At 40.5% G+C, this 22,663-nt stretch overlaps 2 protein-coding genes and 1 long non-coding RNA gene across 4 annotated transcripts in view; 2 read left to right on the top strand and 1 right to left on the bottom strand.

The window, feature by feature from the left end:
• The window catches only part of LOC139070604 (uncharacterized), a 34,752-nt gene extending 23,629 nt beyond the window's left edge, over positions 1 to 11,123 (top strand). Inside the window, exons 2-3 of the long non-coding RNA XR_011521091.1 lie at positions 6,222 to 6,334; positions 10,987 to 11,123. This is a non-coding gene — a long non-coding RNA (uncharacterized lncRNA). The remainder of the gene's footprint in view (positions 1 to 6,221; positions 6,335 to 10,986) is intronic.
• A 1,434-nt stretch (positions 11,124 to 12,557) lies between these two features.
• On the bottom strand, positions 12,558 to 15,382 carry LOC107382812 (Golgi reassembly-stacking protein 1). Of its 2 annotated transcripts, none has more exons than XM_015955123.3 (9): positions 15,173 to 15,382; positions 14,672 to 14,752; positions 14,026 to 14,229; positions 13,871 to 13,957; positions 13,667 to 13,797; positions 13,498 to 13,597; positions 13,352 to 13,433; positions 13,143 to 13,262; positions 12,558 to 13,074 (listed from the first exon to the last, which is right to left on the bottom strand). In XM_015955123.3, the coding sequence occupies exons 1-9, from the start codon at positions 15,236 to 15,238 to the stop codon at positions 12,857 to 12,859; spliced, it is 1,089 nt and encodes a 362-aa protein (XP_015810609.3). In that variant the 5' UTR covers positions 15,239 to 15,382; the 3' UTR covers positions 12,558 to 12,856. The 2 variants fall into 2 exon arrangements, with proteins under 2 accessions (XP_015810609.3, XP_015810610.1); XM_015955124.3 differs by having other exon boundaries at positions 15,162 to 15,293.
• Positions 15,383 to 16,603: 1,221 nt separating this feature from the next.
• LOC107382814 (chymotrypsin-like elastase family member 2A) lies at positions 16,604 to 20,035 on the top strand. Its single transcript, XM_015955125.3, has 8 exons — positions 16,604 to 16,734; positions 16,837 to 16,922; positions 16,996 to 17,102; positions 17,185 to 17,313; positions 19,265 to 19,401; positions 19,477 to 19,622; positions 19,712 to 19,861; positions 19,944 to 20,035. The coding sequence occupies exons 1-8, from the start codon at positions 16,701 to 16,703 to the stop codon at positions 19,959 to 19,961; spliced, it is 807 nt and encodes a 268-aa protein (XP_015810611.1). The 5' UTR covers positions 16,604 to 16,700; the 3' UTR covers positions 19,962 to 20,035.
• The last annotated feature ends 2,628 nt before the right edge of the window (positions 20,036 to 22,663 follow it).

Here is a 22,663-nt window from a genome sequence, read left to right on the forward strand (position 1 = left end):
ACAATAATGAACTGATGCATACAGCCAGATTGTTTATAGTCACCACATTTATTTATACACTGCCCGGCCAAAACAAAGTAAAGTTGATTCTGATTAATGTTTCACCAAGATCTTGCATTGATGATGGTAGTCTGACCTCTGCACAAAGCCTTCTCCAGCACATCCCAAAGATTCTCAATGGTCTGGACTCTCAGGTGGCCAGGCCATGTGTGAAAATTATGTCTCATGCTCCCTGAACCACTCGTTCATCTGAACCCAATGAATCCTGGCATTGTCATCTTGGAATATGCCCGTGCCATCAGGGAAGATGGAATAACCTGGTCATTCAGTCTATTCAGGTAGTCAGCTGACCTGATTCTTGTTGCTGAACCTTGACCTGACCAACTGCAGCAACCCCAGATCATAGCACTGCCCCCACAGGCTTGTAAAGTTAAAGTCAGTTAAAGTCCCATAGTTGGTGTGGTGAAAATCGTCGTCCACCTTTGACCCATCCCTGTGGGGAGCGATGAGCTGCAGACACGGCCACGCTCGGGAACTATTTGGTGGTTTAAACCCCCAAATACAGCAACTTAAAGCTGAGTGTCAAGCAGAGAGGCATTGGGTCCCATTTTTATGAACTTTTTAGTATGACCTGATTGGGATTTTAACCCCAATCTCCCAGTCCAAGGGCGGACACTCTACCACTAGGCCACTGAGCTGGTTAGTACAGTAAGTCTACGCATGATGGGTGCATCACTTCATCTGCCTCTCTTCTTACCCTGATGCACCCATCACTCTGGAACAGGGCCCATCTTAACCCAGTTTTAGTCGTTTCTGCAAACATCTTTCCCACAACCATCAGATGTGTCTTTCCACATGGTTGTTTAAGAAAGAGAAGCGACTCATTGCACCAATTGGGGTTAAATAACTTGGTGCAGCTGAAAGGAGGCTCATACCTGTTTGTTTAGTTTAAATCAGGGTAGCGACTTTTAACAATAACCATGTTACGGCTTAATTATTGATGTAAAATTGAGTAATATTGTTAAAAAAATAAATGTTTTTAACAAATTCTAATACATCAAGATCAACCTAAATGTTTAGATAAAAAAGCTAAATAAACAAAGGTCTATGTACAAAATTAAAATGAATCTGTGTGTTAATCAGATATTATGTTAAAAGTGTCTTTACATTTATTTATATTTCACCAATTTGGCTCAACTGTGTGTTTTTAATTGACATTTTACTATAAAATTTTAGATTTGGTCATATGTTTGGATTTGATTCTTAATTTAAAATCTATATTTTCAAATACATTGTTTTCATTTAGATTTGATTCTAAACATTTTGGTTGAACTTTGTATAGTTACATGATTTTTTTTACATTTAGATTAAATTTTATGATAAATTTTTTATTCCTAAATAATTCTGATTAGTTTAATATAGTTGGATTTTACTCCAAATATTAAAATTTATTTAGGTTTATTTCAGAAAATTGATAATTATATATATGTATATATATATATATATATATATATATATATATATATATATATATATATATATATATATATATATATATAGGTTTGGTTCTGCACATATAAATTTACATCATATTTTTAGTTTTAATTCTTAAGTAAATCAATGTTCACATTATTATTATTATAAGCGTAACATGATCAAGTATATATTTTTTAAAATAAAAAGAAATAAATGTATTACTTTCAAATCAGCTCCTCTTAATTTTCAATTCTGCATTTTGCGTGAGTGAAAAAAATGTTATTTGTTGGTGTCATTTTAGTTCAAAATGATTACATAAATACATTTTTATTTTTATTAAATAAGAATAAATCAGTGTAGTCTAAGAGAACAAAGTGAAGCCTCAAAGTAATGTTGTCTAGTTCCCTAAAACCACAGAAACGTGTCATTGTTTCGCTCTCAGTACATTTCCTGTTGTCCACGACTCTGATCTGTGAGAGATTATGTTGGAAAAGAAGTAAATGTGTGAAAATGGAAAATGAAAAGCAGCTGACTTAAGCTTGACTTTGATGTAGTGAATCACACGCTTGGATCTAAGCAGCTTAACTCCTCTGCAGAGCTCTCTCTGTAGGATGCTGTTTCAAAACAATCAGAAAGCTCCTGAATTTGCACATGTTCCTGTCTTCATATGCTTGCTGCGACTATTTTTAAGGATGCCATGTTTCATACTCTGCCACAGACATAAGTCCTATTTCCCCAGCGGCCGAGTTTGCACATGTGGTCTGTCGACATTACAGCCATTGTCTTATTAAATCAACAGACAAGATAAAAGGGTCCTGCGCTCACTGTAAGCAGCAGATGACGATAAAAGCCTCTGGCAGCAGCCTGAGAGCAACATCATCACAGAAGACAAATCCAATGGGGAGCAATTAAAGCGAGGTAGCTACTTTATGGACCGTAACCTCCAGACGATTGGATAGACTATCATCATTTGGGTGTTATGTGTAAGAAAACAATTTAGGTTTTCCTGATTTGGGTGTTTGGATGTTTGAAAAACTCTAGTATTGCATCTTTTTTTCATCACAGTTGTGTTTCTTTACATTTTTGTTGCTCTTTTATTTTGAAATAATGTTTTAAAAAAATCAGCTTTTTTTCTGAATCCTTTCTGTTTCCTGACACTTTGTGATTTTATCATGAAAGCAGAAACATGGCTACCATTAAGGAGTTATTCATTTCAGTTATGTTTTAGAGCAAACACACACTGTTTTATGTAAAACTACAAATACAACACACAAAAAGTGCCATTTTAGCAGCTAAACCCAGTGTGTCATCTTCCAGCTGCTTGTTTTAAATGTATGCTTGTTCACTCGCTTCACCACTGAGAGGCAGGCAGAAAAAGGACCACTTCGATCTGCCGGAGGCTATTACTTGAAAGCAGATGGATTCTACTGAGCATTTTTCGTTTGGATGATTGCTTTTGACTAGAACGGGCAGATTTTAGCAGAAACTGTGATGGTAAATGTGCTCAATTAGTATGTTCCGGAGTTGGAGGTAAACTATCTCCCAATAGGTTGAAAAATCATGCAATGTTCTTGGAATATTTTGTGCTTGCATCTATCGCAGCTCAGCATGCTTCTTATGATGGGAATCAGAGCAGCCGGAGAAAAATCAACATCTGCCAGCTGGCTAACTTCAGGGCACAACGATGTAGTCCCACCCACTGAATGAGCTAAAATAAGGTGTTGTGGAGAAAAAAAATTAAATGTCACCATTAAGACCATCTTCCACTAGATCAAAGTTCAGAATCTAAACAAGTGTTGTGCTAACTCGATCAGAACTTTGTGAAGAGTTCACATTTAAAAACATGACCAAACCTCAATTTCATGATTTTTAGACACCGCGCACAAGCCTGTAATCATGTCCTACATTGTAATTTGTTGTTGCCATGGGGATGTAGGCAAAGCAATCAATTATAGCACATGTGTTGGTTTGCAGGAGACAGAAGTTAAAGTAATTAGTTAAACATAAAGGTGGAAAGCTTTGTTTCTAAGAGACAAAGTGGGATATTTTTAGAGATTAAAGCGGGAACAGTGTTGAAAACCAAACACCTGAGTCTCATAATCCAATTTTTTGGCTTCAATTTTTGTTCATTGAATGTCTCTTTGAGAGTTTGGACACGCAGTTTGAGGTTTAATGGAGATAAACCGCCATGTTTGTTGATCATTTTTCCGGATTATCTCTTTTTATTTGTGCCCTGATAAAAAATACACGAAAATGAACAGAAATGCTAATATTATATACTTTTTTACGTGCAGCCAACTTTTCTTCTTTCTGATCGGCGTATGCGTGCAAGGATTGATGAAGTAACAGCTAGTTAGTTCAAAGTGGGATGCTGCTCCATTCAAACAAGTTGAATCATGCAAACACAAAAGAGATGAGAAAGGGGGCAGCACTTTGAAGCCATTGTGTTTTACTCTTCACAATGCATTCTGGGAATAGAGGATATATAAATTATATTACAATTTTAAAGCATTTTTTTCAGATATTAAAATATTGTCCATGTCTATTGTTTGATTCTGTGCCTCACTAAAATTACTTTTATTTAAAAAAGATGCTTTGGGAGCAAATTTTCATGAATGGTTGAAATGCAATTAATCTAGATTAATTAATTACAAAGTCTGAATAACTAGATTAATTTTTCTTTATCACCTCCTACCCCCAGTAAAAAGGAACTCCTTTCTGTTTCTCCAAACTGAGGCTATTTAAAGAGCTATTAAGATGTTAACTGTTTCTTCCTCAGAAATCTACTTACAAAGATTTGAACTATAACTTTCAGTTAATGTGTAATAAACCTCCAAATGCGATGGTTGTCATCTAAACCAATAAAGTGCTCCATCTTCTGCTGCAAAGCTACATCCCTGTGGGAGGCAGAGGTAAAATAATACATATTTGGAGACCTAAGTCACGTTGTCGGATGTCTCTGGAAAACCAAAGCGGAAACTTGCCATTAAATCCTGCCACCCACACGCGGAATCACACTCATCCAGATGCATGCAAATACTCCATGTTCCCTCCAAGTCATGAGGTTGGTGTTGACAGCTTGGGATATGCTGATGACTCACTGTCAGATAATGACTGGTTCTCTCTGAGTCACCTGAGTGCTCTGATCTTCATTTATCGCAGTAAGTGAGGTTGCAGGTGGAGGCAGGAAGCCACCTGCTCTTCTGTTTGCCTCTCATAAGGTAAACACAGTCTTCATTTAGCGGGTTGGTGTTGCTCTGACACATGCATGAAAGCTCTTTGTGTTCATGGACAGCCAACAGAAGAACTACCCTTTTGTTAATGCAAAACCTGCTAATTTCTATTACCTCCGAAATGATGATGGATGGCTAATTGGATTTAAAATGGACCGGCGATTTGCTGCACTTAGTGAGGCGGTTTTAATGCAGGTTCATTGGAAAACACTTAACTAATGTCCATGTGTTTAAAAGACAGCAGCAATCCAGAAGGCGGGGTGCACCTACCCACGCTCTGCAAAAATAATTGCACAAAGAGCAAATCTCAAAGTGGAGTGTTTGTTGCAGAATGTTTTAACAGTACACATAGTTTTGCATGGGGGGCTACTCTGATTTTGGCCGTGTGTTTCCTCTCAGCTCCTTTGCCACCTTTTGTATTTGCTGGTGTTTTTGAGCAACAGCAGAAGCAACCATTCTGCTTTTGATCTTCAAGCCTGAAAGGTTTTCTCCAAAAGAAGCATAATGCACATTTTTACTGGTTCTACGGGATCTTTTTGTTTGTTTTATTGGTCGGCGCCACAATCACTTTAATCCCTCTTTGAAAGTGCTTGAATTGATCTCCAAAAAGAGCAGAATATCCCTCCATCTTTCTGCTAATATGTCTTCGGTATGCACTTCTTCATGTTTAACGGATCTCTAGTGGTTCCACAAGGACACGGAGAGCAGAACCAGAAACGATTCAGCTGCTGGTCAGGGCTTCACCTTGTGCCTGAAACTGGGATTGACCAATTGAAATCTGGCACTGTAAAAGAACGAGGGTTCTCTTTATTACCAATAATGTAAAGAGCATCCATTCATCCATACAGAAGAACCCTAGAAGGTGCTATGTAAACACAGTCCATTCCCCATTTTTACCCTTTTATCCAAAAAGAAGGAAAACCACATTCCTCTCCCAAGCAACATTCCTCCTTCACTTCCTCCTGGAGAATTCTAAGGTGTTCCCTGGCCAAGGAAGAAATGTAATCCCTCCAAGGACTTAAAGGTCCATCCCCATGGCAGTGGGATATACGAAACCGACGTAGCGGTGACGATTAACTACATATTTGTTAAATGATCAATAAGATGTGAAATTCCATATAAATATGAATTATCAATCTGACTGGTCTTTGAATGTTTGATTTAACATTACCTTTAGGTCCTTTGACTATTCAGGGAACACACACTTCATATTAATTCAGACAGAGTCTAGGATATAGTTTATAGAAATGAATTTAATTCTATATTTCTAAACTAGTGATTATACAGGACAATGTATGAATGAGATGATGGTTGTACAGGAGAACAGACACTGATTGAAATGATGGAATGTAAGCTCGATGATTTTGTAGCAAAACCTTGTTAAGTGTCTGAGAGATCTTGTGATGTCTGGGTTGTAAAATCAGTTTGGCTGTATGGCTTGATAAGCTAGAGATTATTCATAAAACCCTCTGACACCATTTGTGCCGGGTCTACGAACCCTTTGTGTTGAAGGTCCTCATGCGATCCAGGGGGCCAAGCGGTCGGTGTGGACACCTCTAGGCAACGGAACCCATAGTTCAGCTCCGAGCATGACCTGTCTGGTCTGAGATACCCTCCAGGTGACGGTAGGAAGCTGGCGTATCTATTTTGCATCACAAGAGTTGCAGCGAGGCTTTGAGTTTGAGTCAAAAGAAAGGATGGTTCCAAATTGCTTAGCTCACCTGGGGAGAACTGAGGGATATCCATTTTTATCAACTGTTTGTTGGCAAATTTAGACAAATCAGAATTTGACAAGTTTAAAGGGCATTACCAAAATCCCTCAGAGAATCACTCCCTCACTTAGATACTTAGAGGGTAACTCTTAGTGTGAAGTTGTGGAGTTGTACCTAACACATGCATGTTGTCACGGGCTGTTTTTACTCTCACCATGTTTTAAGCCTGAGAGTCTGCAGGTGGGCATGTCTGGAGAGCGGGAGCAACGGCCAGCTGCAGCTCATCTCCAGTCATTCTCCAGGGGGTATTTAAGGAGCTGACTTCCTCAACACCCTTGCCGGATGATTACTCAACCTGGGTTTGTTTTTAGAACCATCTCCTCCAGCCATGTCCTAGTACCTCTTTCAGCTCCGCTTCACGCAGCTCCAACTCCTGGCTGTCCGCTCTCCACCAACCCCCTGCCGCCTGACCTTTTAAAGCTCACCACGCAGAATCTCTGGCTCTCGTCTTCATCAACCTGATGAGGAAATATAAAATCAACATTGTTTTACTGAACAATCACGATAATAAATCACAATGTATTAAGTGCCAACCACAGCCTTAAGACATGTGTTGAACGTGCCCAAGTCCATACTTTTGAGAGCACCATGTGAGCACCTGTGTGCGTACACGCGCTTGTATTTGTAAGGTTTCTCTAAAGGAGCATCCAATAGAGAGTGTGAGGGACCACAGATCTGCCACCCAAAGATGTGTAGGAGACGGAAGGAGCTCCAAATCTCAGAGATTCAGGAGCTGCCCCAGAGCGCAGGGACCCCAGGGAGACTGCGACCAGAAAAGCACCTACCCCTCTCGAGAGGCACAGAGTATTGCCCCGGAGGGCCACAACCAGCAGCCGGCAGAGTCCCGGGGGATATCAGCCTCCCACCCCCTAGCCGGCCGAGCCCGGAACCCATCGACCCAGGACCCAGAGGCGACCAGCCCCGCCGGGGACCCAACAGAGCCCAGGTACCCAGATCCCACCAGGCAGCCACCGGGATTAATCAGGCAGACGCTAAAAATCTTAAACCCCCTGACCCGGGAGCCGGAAACACTCAGGCAGACCAAGGCTCCACACTCCACACCAAGTGTGACAGGGGAGGGGAGGGGAGGCGAAGATGTATAGCAGCAAAAGAAGTTCCAGGAGAGGAGAGGAGTCAAAGGCCCCACCTGACATATACAGTCGTACACAAACACAGTCACACATTCCCTCCCTCATGCTCACACATACACACACAATCTAAGACTTACAAAAATGCTCTCCAGACACCCACCCATGCTCCCCATACACACCCTATTCACTCTGGTCCCGGTACTGCTGCACAAGGGTACACCATCACCGGTTCCCAGAGTTCAGCCCTTTCTGCTGGGGTGCTGATGAGCCCCCCCCAATGCCGAGCAAAGCGACCCACCACCCAGACCCCAGCAGATGGCCAGATCCCCCTCCTAGCCTCCAGCCCCGGGAAGCCAAGCAACAACAGAGGTGTGCTAGGACCCCTAGTCTCCCTCCGCCTGCTCCAATACAGTGTTGGTGCGTGTTGATGAGGTGTATTCATGGCTGTGGTGAGCGAGCAGTGCAGGCATCCTCTGGCCTATGCCAGCTGATGCCACCACACCACCCCTCTTCCCCCCACAGCCCTCTGTGTCTAAGTGCAGTTAAAAATTGGAAGTGGGCACCGGCACCTGGGATGAGGCTGAAATATCCCCTTGCCAAAAGCCGTTGATTGTGCTCACTCCCAAGGCCCTAAGTGTGTGTTTGCGTGGAATGTTGTTGGTGGAAGTGTTTAATGTACAAATAAAATGGGGGGGGCAGGTTGCCACAGGAATGCGGAAATGGGGTCCATGCCCGCACCCCCTGACTTGTCCAACCCCCAAAGTCCTATGTGCATGTTTGTGTGATGATGTGAGGGAGCAGGAGGAGAAAATTGTGTGGGGATGGGGAGGAATGGCTGGTTGGCCTAGGCCCTCCAGGGAGCCAGCTCCCCCACTGGCCCCAATAGGCACCTCCACTGCCAAAATGCCACCCAGGGCATGGAGACCTCAGCCCATCTTGCCAAGGCCCAAAGCAGCAGCATCACAGAGCTTCACGGAGTCAGAGGGAACCAACGCAGCCCCACCCCAGCAGAATATCTACTCCCATCCCTGCATTTGCACAGCTTCCAGAATATATAAGACATAGGACATCCAGGTATGGTTGGGTCCTCCCCCGTGATAGACAGCAGAGGAGCCAAGGTCTACCCGAGGCCCCTGTGCCCGGGCCAGACACTGCCGTATGTTCCCGCTTTCTTCCCGGCAACATACATGTCAGGACCCGACCCCCAAGGCCTCACCCAGATCCCCACACGGGGCTGGCCAACCCCACACCCCAAGCCCCCACCCAGACCTACTCAGGGGCTTTGCAGCCACCAGGCAGCAACCATGGCCACCGCCAAGTCCCCCAAGGGGCCCCACTCACAACCGCCAGTAGTCCACCCCCCAAGGCAACCCAAGCACCTCCAGAGAGAGGCAGCAGCCCCCCAGCCCCAGACACCCCCAGTGAACCCACCCTCAGGGAACGTCCGGCTACTCCAAACTCAGACCCTCCACTCCATCACCCACATCACCCCGCAGGACAATATCAATGACCCCCCATCATCGCTATGTGATGGAACCAATCAAAGGAGCCCAAAGAGATTGACTTGAAATGGAAGCAGAGGCTGTCCAAGTTCTAACAAATGTTTCCACCATTGTGAGGTTTGAGTCAACAGTTTGCATTCGTCTAACTGTGAATGTCATCAAATGTCTTGTTTATATGTTTTGGCAAAAGGAGTCTGAAACCAGGCATGTATTTGCTTGTTGGGTAACAGTTAAACGTGTGATGAGGTTCACTCTAAGAGACAGCTCCCTACAGGGTCAGAACCAAGGCAAGAGGGACGGTGGACACGTCACCAAATATGTCACAAACAGCAGGGAGGGTGCCGAGTCGTGCTTCTCCTTCCACTCATGCTCACCGCGTAACGCTGACCCAAACCTTTATCCGTCTGCCTCCTTTACTGCTTCTCACTGGAATCAGTTGCATGAGGATAAATGAAGAAAACACAATGCAAACATGGCTACTGAAAAAGCCATAACCACTGATGATGCTAATTGGGTCTTGGCCCAGGAGTTGAATGAATGTTAGGGTGAAATACAGAGGTCTTGGAAAGAAGACGTAACCCTGCAAACACTGAATACTCAAACCAACCCTCTAAACTATTGACATAAATGACTTTCATGGTTCTAGTGGAAACGGACTGAAACAAAACATTAGAGGCTAGTTCAGACACAGTGTTCCCTGTGGAAGCAGCACCTTAAAAAAACAATGTGGAAGTGATGAAAATCTGCTGTTTGAGTTGAACGGATGCAAACGGCCACCTAATGGATTCAGAGCCCTCAGAGCAGCGCTCCGGCTGCATAAATGAGTGTGATTACAGGTGGTGGTCCGACACGGAGGAGCACTCATTCCCAATATTCCCAGGCTCTGACGCACACACTGTGAAGACACATGGTGTGACTCTTTTATGCAAATCCACATCACAGCACTTCTAAATACAGCTTCCATGTTCCAGCTCCTGTGTGATGATGAAGGGGAGGTGAGGGGAAAAAAAACGAGTGAAAAATCTGGGAAGTTGTCCCCACACATATGGAGAAAATGGCTCTTTTTGCTGTGCTAAATCCCACTTTTATACAGATTTATGTCCATTTCACACCAAATCCACATCATTTAAATGTTGCCCAGGGACTGGCCTCCTTGCACCCAGATCTTACCCCTCTCTCTCTCTTTCTCCGTGTTTTTAAATGGTAGCTTCTCTGTTTCACGGTTTGTCATGCTGCAGCACGAGGCTGTGCTGCTGCCTGTGAACCTAGCCTCTCAGAGGGTTTGAGATAAAGCCGAGCTGACGTGTGGGTTCGGCTGCGTCACAGCGTCCTCTGAAACTGTTTCAGCAAAAGAGAGGAAAAAGAAGACGTGCTCCTCCTGATGTGGCCTCCTTGTTACTCACTTCCACGCTCCTCTTGACACACAGATGCTTTTTTTTTCCTGCTGGTGCAGAAAACTGGACAGAGGGAAAACACCCCTCCATCACCGTAGAGAAAAACCACAAATCCATCCCCTTCTAGACACTCTTTTCTTTCCCATGATGCCCATCCCCCCTACTGAGGAGTGCCCTGGTAAATAATTGAGGCACGTTTCCCACATTTTGCTTTTACTCAACCAATGTTTTGCCTGCAAATTCTACATTTAGGTAGATTTTCTGACAACACTTCCAATTAGAGAAGTAATCTCCAATCAGCGGGTTGAATCTATTTGATTTCCAACCATTCGTGTTTTTGTAGTTTATTTGCAAAATCAGCAATAAATGCACCGAGGTTAATTCTAGCAGACAAATCCTGCTGAATAAAGCGAGCTGTTATTTTGTTTCTGCAAACAAATCCCTTTGTTTCCAGGCAGCTGATGTGATTTGCAGCTTGTGCATCACTTCTGAGTCCTAATCTGTCTTCATTTCTGCAGCTGCAGTGAAGGAAAACCCGCTTGGATCCATGAGGAAATGTTTGCTGACACCTGCTGTCTGGAAGCGTCATTTCTACTAAAGTTAAGGATAAATCAGGTTTCATTTAAAACCCCAAAACTTCACATTTAAATGAAACATAAGTTACATTTTTTTTAATTCCTGTTGTTTTTTAAATCACATGCTGGTGGCAATGAGCTACAATTTAGCCAAGGCTGCCCTGGGCCACCGGTCCCTCTGACCACCACCAGCAGGCAGGGAGGGTTGAGTGTCTTGCCCAAGGACACAACAGCAGAGATCTCTGTCGGGTCCTGGGATTAAATCTGAAACTTTTGATTACTGGATGACCCACTCTACCTCTTGAGCTTCTGATGCCCCTCAAAAAAAAAAGAAAAGAAAAATCTGACCTTTTGATTTGTGAGAAAACAGAATCCTGAGATTAAAGTCAGAATTTTGAGAAAAAAAGTCAGAATTCCACGAAGTCAGAATTCTTAGATTAAAGTTGTAATTCTCAGATAAATGTCAGAATCAGTATCAGGTGTGACATTAAAGCAGAAGCTTTGATGCTCCACCTGAGGGTAACATCTGTAAGGCTTGTCACCAGCATTCATTCAGACATTAAATCTGTTTGCTTCACAGCCAGACAGGACAGGGGAAAAAAGAACTGATAAAACAAAAAGTGAGAAATCTGAGGTCAAAATTTTGAGAAAACAAATCAGACATTTCACTCTGAATTACAACTTTAATCTCAGAATTCTGAGATTAAAGTCAAAATTATTTTATTTCAGTGGACCTAATCTTTTTTTTTTATCTGAGAAAAAGAGAAAATTCTGTAAAAGATTTCAGAAGTCTGAGATTAAAGTCATTATCCTGAGAAAAATGTGAGAATTCTGAGAATAAATTCAGAATTGTTTTTCTTTTGCAGCGGCCCAATCCTCTTCTTTACTACAAATTTATTGAGATCAGCAAATAATTTAAATATCTTTATAATTTTGGCTAAAATTATTCTTATTTTATTAGGAATAACATGATGGGATTACTTTGGTTCTAATTTTGAGTAAATTTTATTTTAATGTATCACTGTCCACTGCTTGTTTAATCTCTTTACTTAAAGGAAGTAATTTTATTACTTTGTTACTTCTCCATAATTAGAGTAACTTTAAAAATGAACAAAATACATAAAATGATAATATTCTAAAAGTTGGAATTATTAAAGTAAACTTGATTTTAAATAGCACCTTATGATTATTTTTGAATCATTTAATTTAGAATAGATTTTTACACATTTAAAATAAAAAATGTAATAAAATGAAAAATAAACATAAAAAATGACAATCCAAGTAGATTCTTTAATCCTCAAACCAGAAACAAAATTTCACAAAAAAAAACTCTTAAAAAAAACAGCAGAAAGCCACACACACTCACCAATTTATAACGATTAAAAATCAAACATAGAATAAAGATTTTTTTTCTTCAATAATATTTAAAAGGCAGAAAGGTTTAAATATGCCTGAGATTAAAAAACAAACACATACATTCCAACGTGGATAAATTATAATCCAGACCCTCATAATAGTGGAAACATCAAAGCTGCATTTTTATTTCCATATTTAGACTTTTTTGTGCAAACAAGTCAGATATTTTCCAGTAAATAACTGAACTAAAGCTTCATCCAGTGTGTCTAAACCAAGAATACATTCAGTTTTTATTTCATCTTCATTTCTCCTGTGCTGGATAAGTAAAACATTCCTCCTAAATGTGCAACGTAGCATGCAGCAGCGGCACTGGTGGAAATAAAACCCTCTAAACAAAAAGTCCCAGTGATAAAAGGTTGGTTTTTTTTTTGCATCAATGATTTCTTTAAATCTTCTCTCACGCTTCTGCAGCATCAGCCTCCAACCTCTCCTCTAAAGTTTGACCTGAGCTGGAAGGTTCGGTGTTGCTCAGATCCAGCGTTTCTGGGATGTTCGCATCAGTGATGTCATCCGTAGCTTCTCTGGTCAGGTCCAAACCGGACTCTTCTGCCCGATGGAGGTCAGACTCCTCTGTTTTCTCTGGAGACGGAGCTCTCTGATCAAACGATGAATGATCTAATAAAGGAATATTAAATATTAGTTAGGATTGGTTCGAGGTGCTGCAGGGAGAGTGAAGGACGCACCGAAGATACACGGATCTGTGTCGTCTCTGCGATTCGCAAACATGGAGCTGTGGCCTTCGTCACCGATGGAATCGTGTTCAGTGAGATCTGGAGTCGTGGCTTTGGGTGCGTTGGAATCGTCTGACAACAGAATCACACAAAACCTTGTTATTTTCTTTTTTGTGTGTGAAAAGATACAAAATGATTGAGCTCGTATAAGATCTGGTTACCGATGTGCTGCGGCTTGGGAAAAACTGAACTCAGACTTTGCTCCTCCTCAATATTTGAGCCACTTTCAGCCGAGGAAGCCACCTAAAGAAATACTTGTTACATAAAAGTCTCTGGAAAAGAGGGCAGGACAGGAAGTGATGCTTACCTGAGCTTCTCTGAGGCCTGATGCCTCGTCACATCGGTCCAGCTGAGCGGGTCGTGTTGGAATCCTGTGCAAATAGCCGTAGCCGATCCCGCATCCTAAGCTAATAAAAAATAAAAGGTCATGCATGTGTTTAATGCACTTTCATGCAGGATTAAGTATGATGACCAACCTTCCCTCTCCTCCCCACGCTCCATTTGGCGTCACCACCACCTCCCTGCACTGATTTGTGTGTGTGTTGTACACCAACAGCTTCATAGGTTTCCCCTCATTAGCTTCAATCAAAGAGAAGATATCTTCTGACTGCAGGTTAGAATAAAAAGTGACTGTTTGTACAGCTGCACGGTTTAATGTTGAAGCTAAAGTGAGAGCTTACGTCTTGTAACACCTGGTCGGCTCCAACTATAAAGTCATCCTGTGCAATCAGACCAGCCAGTGCTGCAGGGGAGTCGGCTTCCACATCCTGGGGCAAAAAACAGGGATTTAATAAACATAATACCTGTATAAATTCCTGTGTTCTTTAGATCTCACCAAAACGTGCCACACGCTCTCATTGGCTCCCTCGAAGCTGCAGAAGCGAACGCTGGCGCCCAGCAAACCCTGACCCCCCCACATGTTGCTGGGCGTCACCTCCAGCTCCCTCACACGCTGGGTTTTAGAGTTGTACACTTCAAGTCGAACCGCTTTCTCCATGTTGGCCTTAAGGAGGTCCCTGAGCAAGTCGCTTTCTTTATTCTGGGGAAAACGTGCAGATGTATCCGACTTTGTTAGCGGGAGAAAATGGAATTCCTACAGAGCCACAAAACCTACTGGACTCTTAAAATTAAATCATCTATTTGTATAAAATACAGAAATAAATCATTTAGCTCTGTTTAAATGTATTATTTATTTTTAAATGTGAAAATGTAAAATAAAGAAGGTTGCAAACAAGAAAATTACATCATCTTGTAAAACATTGCAAAAAACTTAGAATATTTTCCTGTTGTTGTTCATAGTAACAGCTGCATGTTACTTGCAATTTATAAAAAATGTGCAAAATGTCAGATATGAACTGCAATCTTATTTTCCATTAATGCTGATTAATGGATTAGCTCTTAATTGGCATTAATCAATTGATAGTTTGATTGCTTATATTGACAACATTTAGCATACGAACTGCTCCAAGTAGTTTACTCACAAGTCTGGTGTTTCCTATCGAGAGGATGAAGTCAAAGAAAGGCTCCAGACCAGCCTTCAAGGCAGGAGAGTGTTCCTGAACCTAAAACATAAATAATGCAGATTCTGAACCGTTTGGAACACTGTCGCCCCCATGTGTCCGCTGCAGGTACCGCAAATGTCAATGTCTGCTAATTACGGGCACTGCTCGCCTTATACAGTTCAGTGCGCCACTTTAAGTAACTTGATTGTTTGTTTTAATTAGTTTTAAACAATCATATAGTTAAACTCCTTAAATTTATAACTTGTGCCAAAGAATTTGGGCGTGTGCCAAATGCCAACTCATTTGGGGCGGACACGACTGATAAATTCACAAGTTCAGCTTTTTGTGAAACAAATTGTTCAAAAATTTCGATCTGAGATTAGAGGAAATTAGCAAGTAGTCCAACTTTACACGTAATTCAATATTAATCTAAGACGGCTGGGACAAATGAACATGTTTAACCTTGTACCTTTTACGTACCCCATGGACGTGATATCCAGAGTTACTTCCGCCATCTGGCAGAAGCGAGCCTTGCACAAGCCCCATTGTTCCCCCCGGTTCTAATCTGGACTAAACGTCACTGAGGTAGAGATTTGTTAGCAGTCATTGTTGGTAAAAGTTACGGTACACCGGATTTTAGCTAGCTAGCCTAGCACTTGCATCACAGTGCAGGTTAACACAGAAAGGCATAGCGAAACAATAAAGATAACAGAAAAATCGAACCGCTATCCAAATTCTACAGAGCTGAGATTCGATACTTGATTAGTCGTCCTTCTTAGAGTTGTCACCTCAAAGTACCCCAGTTACTAAAAATTACATAATTATAATAATACCTAATACACATGCTTAATTTAAAGTATTTACATTACATAAATACTTAAATTTGTTAGCCTCAAGGACAACCTGCTGGCGTCATTGTCATTTATTGCATTGGACAAATGCTTCAGCTAAATACATAAACATAATTAAAAATGTTTTATTATTTTTCTAAACATACTTAAAGTTTAAATAAAAATAATACAAACAAATGCAGCAAAAATACAATGAAAATCAAAATCTTGTTATCAGACAACATCAAATAACATAAAGGTAATGTTTTATTTATTTTTTTAAGAGTAAGTTATTAATTAATGTTATTAAGTATGGCCTGGTGATGATTGTGACTTGTCTAGGGTGACTGCTGAAGATAGGCACCGAATTAGGGGTCATGGTTCAGTAAAAGAGTGAGCTAATAATACTATTTGAATTTTATATTATAGATAAACAGTTTTTGATCATTAATTGGTATAAAAGATTGAAGTCTTGATGTATAAATTACTATTTCTAAAATATCCTAATTTTAAACTTATTCAGTCTGCAAATGTACACAGTGTTCAAACTGTGAAGCTTTGGTAATTTTCCTAAAAAATAAAAAAACTGCTTTTTAGGTTATTTGTACTCTATCGTCTCTATGTCGAAGTATTTAAACATTTGACCATTTAAGCTTTTTTCACTCAATCAACATCAAAAAGTTTTCAAAACACTTAATTTTTGTACTTTAGTTGTACTTTTGCATGGATAAACACCACATATTTATCTTGTGCTGCACTGTTTTTTGAGGATTAATCTGAGGCCTGCAGGCTGTGGAACATTTTCCTCTTTACATTGGCAGATGAGCTGTTTGGAAAACCTGTGCGACTCGCACAATTCACAGGCGGCCTGGTTGACATGACACCAATGCACCTGTTATTTTCCCATCACTAGAATAAATGATACTGAAAAAAGTTCTCCTGCCTTTGATGTTTCTTAAAAATATGGTATAATTAACAGAAATGTTATTTTGAAAATGAATGTAGAGATTTGAAATGTTTGACAATGAAGCTGCATTTTAAAATCCATCTGTATATGTTGTGCTAATTCTAGAGCTGGTTTTGACAGGTGACTTAACACCTGTGTTTTGAAGGTCTTTCAGCATGAAACGGGTATAAATAGTTAATAGGTAACTGCATCTAGTCCTCATTCGTCCAAAATGATCTGGCTCCTGGCTCTTGTGTCCTGCTTTGGTAAGATCGCAGCAAGAAGTCCAAACTTTTCAAATTTTTTTGAATTTTTGCAAATTTTGAAGTTGCTGCTGCATCTTGTGTGTGTTTGTGTGTTCTCCAAAGGACTGATTTGTGCTGAAGAACCCTTCAGACACAATGACAGGGTGATAGGAGGAAGTGATGCTGAACCCAACACCTGGAAAACGCAGGTAAAGCCACATCCATGATTATCAATCATAATTCAGGATGTATTGATGCAGAGAGCATTTGTTTTCTCTTCAGGTTTCTCTGCAGTTTGACTCATCCGGTAATCGTTATTTCTCTCACATCTGTGGCGGTTCTGTTATTTCTAGCTTCTACATCATGACGGCAGCTCACTGTATCCTCAGGTTTGGGTTCTGACTGGTGTGTCATGTCTGCTAAACTGGATTAGTAGGATAATCGGGATTTTTTTTTTCTTGTTTCCTTCAGCACGGACGCCAGTCATTATCAGGTGGTGGTGGGCGAGTATAACCTGGCTGAATACGAAGGCAGCGAAGAGTTCATCTCAGTGAAGAGAATTATTGTCCATCCTGACTGGAATGGAGATCTCGGCAATGGGTAGAAGATCATCATCTTAAATTAAATCTCTTCAGTTTTTGTGTCATTTACAGCAGACTTCTGGTCAGGTTTTATTTGCGATGGTGGGAAACAACTTTCATGGCTGTTATAGGCATTTTCCACCTTCGTGCTAAAATGTCACTACATCGACGTCAGCTGAATCGGTTTTGAACACTGAATTTAACCGACTGTTAAATTTAAATTTTGTGCACTGATCAGTGTTAAAATCAGACATTTAATTAAAGTCAACCAAACAAATCAATTAACTGACTGAGAATAAATTCAAAACTGGTACATAAGAAATTTTAGTTGAAAATAATTTTTGGGAATTTATTATGTAGATGTTATTCAGGGATGTAAATGTACATTTAAATTAAATTCTGCAGCAGCACTTGGCTGTCCCGGGATGTGCCTGATCTTAAGAAGGTATATAAAAATGTTAAATATCGACTGGATCAATACCTTGATATATCAATATATTGATCTATCCTTACCTGGGCTCAATGCAAAATAAATAAATAAATAAATTGTTGAGTTCACTTTCACCTTCAAACCTGCAGACTTAAGAACTCACTTAAATAGAATCTGCCTGGCAACATGAGGTAGGCTGAATGACCTAAAAAAGCAACACATTTTGATAAATTTAAAGGAATTCATAAACAGTTAAATAATAAATGATGTGTGATCCCTGAGACTTTTGGCAAAATATTCAAGAATTGACTATACAAAAATAGAACTTTCTTAAAGGTGTGTCTCCCGTTCTATTTGGAGTACCATACCATACCATACCACACCATAGCATAGTTTATTTATAAAGCACATTTAAAACGCAGCATGGGAGCTGCCCAAAGTGCTGCACAGGCTAAAACAAAACACGACCAATCTAAGCAACTAAAACAGAAGATAAAAATACCGATCAAAAGCAGATAAAACATGATGAATACTAAGAACACATTAAAACAATGATACAATAAAACACTGAAATGAGTCACTGTCTAAAAGCCACATCGTAGAAGTGGGTCTTTAAACGAGATTTAAAAACCGCCAGAGATGGAGCCTGCCAAACTATAATGGGCAATGAGTTCCACAGCTTTGGGGCATCATGCACGAATGCTCGTTCACCCCGCGATTTGTAACGCATCCGCGGCATACACAGCAGCAAAAGGTCAGCCGACCTCAACGTGCGCGTGGGTACATAGGGAGTGAGCAGGTCAGAGAGATAGGGAGGTGCCAGGTCGCTGAGTGATTTAAATACAAAGTCAGTAACTTAAACTGTACTCTGTAAATGACAGGGAGCCAGTGAAGATGTTCCAGAATAGGGGTAATATGGCTACATCGGTGTGTATTCGTCAAGAACCTGGCAGCAGCGTTCTGGACGACCTGCAGCCGAGTCAGGACAGAGACCGGAACACCAACGAGGAGGGCGTTTGCGTAGTCAAGGCGAGAGGTGATGAAGGCATGGATGACTGACTCCAAATGCCTCCGTTTCAGGATTCGTCTGAGGCAAGTCAGGCGGCGAAGCTGATAAAAGCAAGACCCCACTACGCCGTTTATCTGTGGGGCCATTTTGAGTTCAGCATCCAGCTTTACATCGAGACTTGACACACACCGTTTGGGGTTGAGAGTTAAAAGGTCACAAACAGGGTGAGAGCCACGGTGGTTGCGGGGGTCAAAAACATTATACTCAGACGTCTTTTCATTTAACTTTAAGAAGTTGGATGCCAGCCAGCCCTTCACATCATCTAAACAAGCAGCCAATCGCGAGCTCACATTCTTCTCATCCATTTCTACATATAAACACTGCATATAAAAAAACAAGAATCCTACCAACATGGTGGTGGTAGTGTGATGGTCTGTGATGGAACCATTAATTCTGCTCTCTACTTGAAAATCCTAAAGAAGAATATCTGACTTTAAAATTGAAAATGACAAAATGCTTATTTTCTTTCAGGAATGATATTGCCATCTTGAGACTGGCTACTCCCATTTATGCTAACGGTTATGTGGAAATAGCCAACCTTCCCTATCCCGACCAGATGCTGCCTCACGGCTTCACCTGCTACATCACAGGCTGGGGATCAATGGACCGTGAGTATAGATGCACAAATTAATCATGCTAATTTCTGTAAATGTGTTTCTTTCATTCCATTTTCACGATCTCAGATTTTGGAAACAGCCCAGACAAACTGCAGCAGGCTCCTATCAACATTGTGGAGCATGCAGTCTGCTCTAAACCTGAGTGGTGGGGCAGCCTTGCTTTGAAAACTATGGTTTGTGCCGGAGGAGATGGAATCATCTCAGGCTGTCATGTACGGAGAACCAACACCGCTTAGTTATAAAAGAGTTTCCAGCACCTCATTTTTTTCTTCATTACTAATTCCTTTACTGCTTCTATCAGGGCGACTCTGGAGGTCCTTTGCACTGCTTCTCCGATGACGTCTGGAGAGTCCATGGCGTTGTTAGTTACGGACCAGCTGGCATGTGCAACCAAGTGTCCAAACCCACAGTCTTCACCAGAGTTTCATCCTTCATCTACTGGATGTATTCAGTAAGCATCCTAAAACATTACTGATAGCTATGTAAACCCAAACTAAAGACTGATTTCATTTTTCTGATCTTTTTCTTTTCAGGTTATGAATGAAAATTAATTGAATGCAGAGCTATAACTCCTAACTTTAACACGAAACAAATGAAATAAAATAAAATCTATGAGTATCTCAGACTTTCCTGTGTAACTTCTAGTTATTGAAGTGTCCAAATGATGGTGCTACCCAGGGGGGACCAGTAGGGGCTATGGCCCCCACTTTAAACATCTTGGTACACCCCTGGCTAGATGGTCATGTAATGGTTTTTAAATTAAAATCAATTTAAGATAGAAAATAAGTTGCAAATGGACTTATTTATGCTTTAGTCGTGTTTAATATCTTAATCAAAATAATGTTGGTAAAAAAAATGTTTTCAATTCACCTTTACATGAAAACAACACAATAAACTCTTGGTATAGTTTTTATTCTGCCATATGACCCCAAAGATTAATGGCTGCTTATTCCAAAAGTGCTCAGGAAGCACCCCAGCTCAATGCAAGCTGGTTGATTACAAAGCTGAGCTCTTGACCTCCTGAGCATGAGATGATGGAAAGTTCCAACAGATGCTTTAAATCAGAGATCAAGAAAACCAGCTTTTATCAGACTTAAGTAGCATGGAGGTAAATCTGTTTTTAAAAGCTGCTGAGGTAAAGCTAAGCCAAATGATTTGTGAAATGTTTGCCCAACAGGAACAAAATGTTCTTAACTGAAGCCAAATGTGAGTTTTATGGAGTCGCACTCTCGACATTGACTCCGTCTCTGGAATTTCTGGCCATGTGTTTGTGACAGTGCTCAGGAAACTACAGCATGACCTCATGTGAGGTGTTTTTCTTCTGAGTCTCAGAGACCAAAACCAGAGATAAACTCCAGAAGAATTATTTTTTTCTTTAAAGGAAATAGCTGATTATCCTGTGTTTTATATGTTCTGTAAGTAAAATTCTAACTTAACTGAATCTTTTAAACTCAAATAAATTAAAACCATCATTTAGCTCTTAGCTCTGATCTTTTGTTAAAAGATATACAATAATGATGTAGTAGAAAGTTATTTTTTTTCTTTAAACTGAGAGGAATTTACTGTCAGCTTTAGATAACTTTTAACTAATTTACTGCCATTGATGATTCAAGTCGTCAATTGCATGTTTTAATGGGGCGGGCATGGGAACGCGCCCCCGTACCATGAGAATAAATATCACGTCTCTAAAGCTGATCTTCATCTGTGTATGTCACACGTCACGTGATCAGGAAGCAGAAAATCCATAAATTAGGAGAATTCTATTAACTTGGCTTGAGCTGTTGGTGTGCATAACTATCTCCATGTTGGACTGGTTGTCATCTTGAATGACTGCATGTCATTTTCAGCTCCTTTCCACTGGGGTGTCCCACAAGGCTCTGTGCTGGGGCCCTTTTTGTTTTCATAATATATTGTCTCATTGGGAGATATTTTCAGAAAGCATGGGATAGTACCACCTCTTATGTTCCCTTCCAACCTCTAAATTTCCTTCAATCTCTATTTGATTGTTTTTCAAAAACATCAAAGCGTGGTTGGCTACCAATTTCTTGCACTTAAATGATTCAAAAACAGAGGCAGTCCACTTCTCCTCTAGGTGCACAGTGTGGTTCCTTGTTCTGTTCTCATTTGCTCATGCTTTAGCAACTCAGGTTGCTAATCTAGGGATTAAGTGTGACTCCTCCCTCCTTATGGACCACCTGGTAAATTCCACAGTGCAGTCCTGCTTTTTACAATTGTGGCAGATTGCTAAATTAAAATCTATGTTAAGCAAACAGCTTCTTGAAGCTATTAGCCATGAACTAATCTAACTCCTCTTTAATCAGCATTAAGAAAACCACTCTTGCCTCCAGCTAGTCCAAAATGCGGTGCCAAGGTTTCTGGTGCCAACAGGCATCAGCATGTAACTCAGATTTTATGTTCTTTACATCAGCTCCAAGTTTGTTTTGGAGCAATATCTCCATTTTAGCTTCTGTTTTAGATGTATTTCTGCAATTGTTTTCTTGTATTGACTCCTCTCTGGGTTGGTGTTAGCATGTTAGCAACTGCCTACAGCACTTCCAGCAGATTTGTTTTTGCCAGACAAATAATTGCAATATAATGGAGGATGCAAAGGTTTAAAAATAGCTTTGCATGCACACTTAGAATATTTTTGAGACTGGAGGTGTTTTAAGATGACATTTTACTTGTTAAACTACTTTATCTAGGGTTAGGGTTGAGTACAACTCTTCTCCAATGCCTTATGTTTTCAACACACCACAAAAAATCTAACCATCAAGCATTTACAAAATGATTTTTGTTTTATTATCATTATTCAGAGGGACAAGCTGTCAAAATGGCTTGGATGAAAGAAAGTTGTTTTTGAACAGCAGGTTAATGTGTGAAAATATGTAAAAAATAAAGCAGCTTTGTTTGCTCTGCAGGACCTTTCAAGCAGAAATATGCACAACACAAAAAAGGCAAAGAAGAGAAAAAAGTAAGACACATTTTGCCTGAAATAAAAAAATTGTACTGTAGTATATTACAATGATAAACACTCACTGTTGACATTTCTTCATGAGACTGGATGTTTTGTACAAGAGAAAAACATTTGCTCGCAAATAATATGATAAAATTAGTGCCATCTTTGTGGCGTACGAACACATATAAAATAGATTTAAAAATATTCAAAAAAGGCAAAAAGAAGCAAATAATACAATTCCAATGTGCACTTTGCACGTTTCAAAGTATACAATTAATCAGAACAAGTTTTAACAAA

The sequence above is a fragment of the Nothobranchius furzeri genome, chromosome 7, assembly GCF_043380555.1.
Source record: "Nothobranchius furzeri strain GRZ-AD chromosome 7, NfurGRZ-RIMD1, whole genome shotgun sequence".
NCBI classification, from domain to species: Eukaryota; Metazoa; Chordata; class Actinopteri; order Cyprinodontiformes; family Nothobranchiidae; genus Nothobranchius; species Nothobranchius furzeri.

Coding starts and splice junctions, on each gene's coding strand:
- LOC107382812 (XM_015955123.3), bottom strand. CDS start 15,238: ATGGGGCTTGTGCAAGGCTCGCTTCTGCCAGATGGCGGAAGTAACTCT. Junction 14,230..14,671: donor CGATAGGAAACACCAGACTT/GTGAGTAAACTA, acceptor CGTTTTCCCCAG/AATAAAGAAAGCGACTTGCT. Junction 13,434..13,497: donor CAGGCCTCAGAGAAGCTCAG/GTAAGCATCACT, acceptor GTATTTCTTTAG/GTGGCTTCCTCGGCTGAAAG.
- LOC107382814 (XM_015955125.3), top strand. CDS start 16,701: ATGATCTGGCTCCTGGCTCTTGTGTCCTGCTTTG. Junction 16,735..16,836: donor GGCTCTTGTGTCCTGCTTTG/GTAAGATCGCAG, acceptor TGTTCTCCAAAG/GACTGATTTGTGCTGAAGAA. Junction 17,103..17,184: donor GCAGCTCACTGTATCCTCAG/GTTTGGGTTCTG, acceptor TGTTTCCTTCAG/CACGGACGCCAGTCATTATC.